General features: G+C 49.4%; 1 protein-coding gene across 1 annotated transcript in view; it reads left to right on the forward strand.

Moving 5' to 3' along the window:
- Positions 1-4235, forward strand: part of LOC111725866 (DENN domain-containing protein 2A-like) — a 16156-nt gene that overhangs the window by 10442 nt on the left and 1479 nt on the right. Inside the window, exons 2-3 of the mRNA XM_023514199.1 lie at positions 1527-1568; positions 2777-2894. Coding sequence (XP_023369967.1) covers positions 1527-1568; positions 2777-2894 — 160 coding nt within the window. The remainder of the gene's footprint in view (positions 1-1526; positions 1569-2776; positions 2895-4235) is intronic.

A 4235-nucleotide genomic window follows, 5' to 3' on the forward strand; every position in this document is an offset into this window, starting at 1 on the left:
CCCAAGTAGCTGGGACTACAGGCGCCTGCCACAACGCATGGATATTTTCTTGTTGTAGTTGTCATTGTTGTTTGGCAGGCCCAGGCTGGGTTTGAACCCGCCAGCTCTCGTGTACGTGGCTGGCGCCTTGGGCACTGAGCCCAGAATGTTTTTAATTATCAAATTCTGGGCTTTCAGTTTAGCCTCCAAGTGGAGAAAGTTCTCCTTGGCATTTCCAGAGTTCTTTCCTCCCAGCCCCTACTTTAAACAGTTTCTGTCCCCTTGCACTGGGGACTTCCAGCAGTCAGAGAGGGAACCTTAGGGAACTAACTAGTGCTGCTCAGGCCCTGAAGCACCAGGAAGAGTGTCTGCCTGTCTATCCTGCAGTTCTCCCAGTCCCTAGGTGCTGCTCCTCTGTTGCTGGGTAGTCCTAATGCCCCACTAAGTACTAACCGCCAGCCTCAGGTCTTGCAGTGTGGGCCTGACGACTTCGAGGAGCTTGTCTGCACACCCTGTGCTCCTGCAAATGGCTCAGCTCAACCCTAAGGGTGTGAGTGAGAAGAAAGCCGAGCCCTCCCTCAGCTCCTGGGCAGGCTCTCTGGAGTATGGGAAAGTCCACATGTTTCCTGCTGTTCTCACTGTGGCCAGCCAGGCCCCTAGCTATTCTCCATCCCAGCGAGTGGCCGTGGCTGAGATCTAAGTGAGGAGACCCCACAAGTGAATGCCTCCTTGAGTTGGTTTTTTTCTTCTTCTTCTTTTTGTAGGGTCAGAGTCTCATTTTATCACCCTCAGTAGAGTACTGTGGAGTCACACAGCTTACAGCAACCTCCAACTCCTGGGCTTAAGCGATTCTCTTGCCTCAGCCTCCCGAGTAGCTGGGACTATAGGCGCCCACCACAACGCCCGGCTATTTTTTGGTTGCAGTTCAGCTGGGGCCGGGCTTGAACCCGCCACCCTCAGTATATGGGGCTGGAGCCCTACTCACTGAGCCACAGGCGCTGCCCATGCCTCCTTGAGTTTTATACCTTGGACACTTTATTTCCCTGCCCTGGTCTTTGCCCTGGATCTCAGCCCCACTCTGGCAGGCGAGAGGGAAGGTGTTTTATCCTGAAAGCCTTAACCAATGAAAGCCACTGCTTGCTGCCCAATTAACTCCTTCTCTCCCCTAGAGAGAAGTAACTAGGCTAAGTGGCCAGCAAGGGGAAAGAAGAGGGAGAAGCCCTAGGGGTGGGAACAAGTGGGGCATTTGGTGTCGTCTTTTCCCAGCCTGAGGAACCCACAGCCTGAAACACAGAAGCTTTGCCTCAGCCAGCCCCGAGAGCAGGACAGGGATGGCCTGCAGCTAGGATGTGTCCCAGCCTGTGGCTGTGGTGTTGAGAGCTCGGCCTCCTTCGCCATCTGGGGCCATGGTGGCAGTGTTGGGAAGCACCGACACCACTCACCCGCATCCCAGCTGCCTCTCTGGGTGCCAGGAAGGAAGGCCAAGAGTCCGTCTGTATCCCAGAAGCCCTGTGGCAATAACAGTCCCTTTTCCTCTCGTCTTGTAGGTCCTCGTGGTTGACCTAGTCAACAGTCGCTTCCTCAGACAGGTGAGTGAGGACAGTTGCAACCCTCTACTCCCTCTCTCCTTCCCTCTTCCTTGTTGGGGTCTCAGTTCTCTAGCCCTGGAAGGGTTCCTGAGTAGGCCTGGGAGCTGTGTAATCACAGGCCAGGACAAGATAGAGCACAAGACAGGGGCCAGAGGAGGAGCCATGGCAAAGGGGTGTTTTCCATTCGATCCAACATAAAATGGTTTCCTATCAATTAGAACAAGAACCTGTGTATAGCTTATGGCTATAAGGTACTTATCTTTTCAACATGCTTTCAAATGATATTTGATGACGAAGTTAATGATGTAGTAAGTCAGGAAACAAAATTATATAATTATGTTTCTGATCATTTATTCTTTAAGGAGACAAAAAGAAAAAGAAATATATATGAGCATCTTAAAAAGATTGAAAGGAGAACCCACCAAAACATTCATGATGGTTGTTTTGGGGAAGTAGAGTAACAAGGAAGCAGATGAAGATGATTTTAACTTGTGTTAGTCTTTTTTTTTAATTTGTGCTAGTCTTTCATGTATTTCCTATACTGATCATAAATTACTTTTATTAGCAGAAAAAGTAATGTGTTTTCTTTGTATCATTTGCCAGAGAGGTCTGAAACCTATCAGATCTTACAAAGAATAATTACAGAAAGGTTTCTGAGCAGTTTTATGGATTGTTTCTAAACTTGGAGTTGCCACATTGCTGAAAAGTTCAGTAGTGTGATGCTTTTTTTTTAATCATTACTTTCACTTCCCAAAGGCCTGCAAGGTAGGCCCTTCCCCAAGGTGCACCTACGCTAAAGCCCAGATCATAAAGCCAGCCATGGGTCATGCTGGTCATCTGCCCTGGCCAGGGTCTCCAGGTTAGCACTTGCTACTCTCCTGGGTGGGGGCAGTGGAAACATCCATTGAGTATCCATTAGTGCCAAGCACTTTCATGAGGTAATTGTATTGCATTTAATCTTCACAAGAAGGCAGCCATGGATTTTTAGCCAGTTTTACAAATGGGGGAAATGAGGTCCACACAACTTGTGAAAAAGTAGAATGAAGATTCAAACCTCAAACTGCAGCCGTAAGTGTTATTCTTCTCACTAAACTGAGAACTGAGCCAGACCTGCCCCGTGTCATGCTCAGTGCATCCTGCCAGCCAGGCCGCAGCCACCATCCCCAGCAGCACTGGGCAAAGGCCCACCTGCTACTTCTGCTTTACAGATGGAAGATGAGGATTCCATCCTGCCGCGCAAGCTTCAGGTGGCCCTGGAACACATTCTGGAACAGAGGAATGACCTGGCTTGTGACCAGGAGGAAGGGTCCCCGGACTGCAGGCACAGTGAGTGCTGGGCCACCTCCCAGGCCCTCCCTCTTCCACCCTTAGAGTCAGGGGACTAGTGGGCAGTGGCCTCCCTTTTCCTCCCTGGCTAAAGAGGAAAACAGGCAAGAGACATGCAGTGAGAGAACCTGGGAGCTCCACCCCCTCATCTGGGTTTCATCCTGGCAATGATGAAATCGTGGGCAAAACTCTCCCACCTCTCCCATTTTGGCCCTAAAATAGTCTGTTTTAAAGTAGGGACAGGCAGCGCCCATAGTGGGTAGGACACCGGCCACATACACCAAAGCTGGAGAGTCTGAACCTGGCCTGGGCCAGCTAAAATAACAATGACAACTGCAACCAAATAATAGCCAGGCATTGTGGTGGGCACCTGTAATCCCAGCTACTTGGGAGTCTGAGGCAAGAGAATCACTTAAGCCCAGGAGTCTGAGGTTGCTGTGAGCTGTGACACCATGGCATTCTACCCAGGGCAACAGCTTGAGATTCTGTCTCAAAAAAATAAAAATAAGCTGGGCATTGTGGTGGGCTACTGTAATCCCAGCTACTCAGGAGGCTGAGGCAAGAGAATCACCTAAGCCCAAGAGCTGGAGGTTGCTGTGAGCCGTGACGCCACAGCACTCTACCAAGAGTGACAAAGTGAGACTCTGTCTCTAAAAAAAAATAATAAAATCAACAATCAAAAAAATAAGAAGTAGGGAAAGATCTATCATCCATGTCTGGCTCTGAAGGAAGAAAGAAGGGAAGAAATTACTAACTTAGGGTTTCTTTTCTGAATTTTCTTGTGGCAAAAAAAAAAGAAAAATATTTAAATGAATAATGAAAATTGGGCTAGGCACCTGTGGCTCAAGCGGCTAAGGCACCAGCCACATACACCTGAGCTGAAAGGTTCCAATAGTGACAGCTATAACCAAAATATAGCTGGGCATTGTGGTGAGGCCTGTAGTCCCAGCTACTTGGGAGGCAGAGGCAGGAGAATCACTTGAGCCCAGGAGTCAGAGGTTGTTGTGAGCTGTGATGCCACGGCAGTCTACCCAGGTCAACAGCTTGAGGCTCTGTGTCCAAAAAAAAAAAGAAAGAAAAATGAAAATTGGAGCAGCGCCTATGGCTCAAAGGAGTAGGGCACCGGCCCCATATGCCAGAGGTGGCAGGTTCAAACCCAGCCCCGGCCAAAAACTTGAAAAAAAAAAAGAAAAATGAAAATTGTTTGGGGCCAGGCGCAGTGGCTCATGCCTTTAATCATAGCACTCTGGGAGGCTGAGGTAGGCGGATCTCCTGAGCCAGGGAAAGATCCCCACCACTAAAAATAGCAGGCTGTGGCTCGGCGCCTATAGCTCAACCGGC

This window comes from Otolemur garnettii, unplaced genomic scaffold (assembly GCF_000181295.1).
Source record: "Otolemur garnettii isolate 467f Iridium unplaced genomic scaffold, OtoGar3 scaffold00049, whole genome shotgun sequence".
Classification (NCBI taxonomy): Eukaryota; Metazoa; Chordata; class Mammalia; order Primates; family Galagidae; genus Otolemur; species Otolemur garnettii.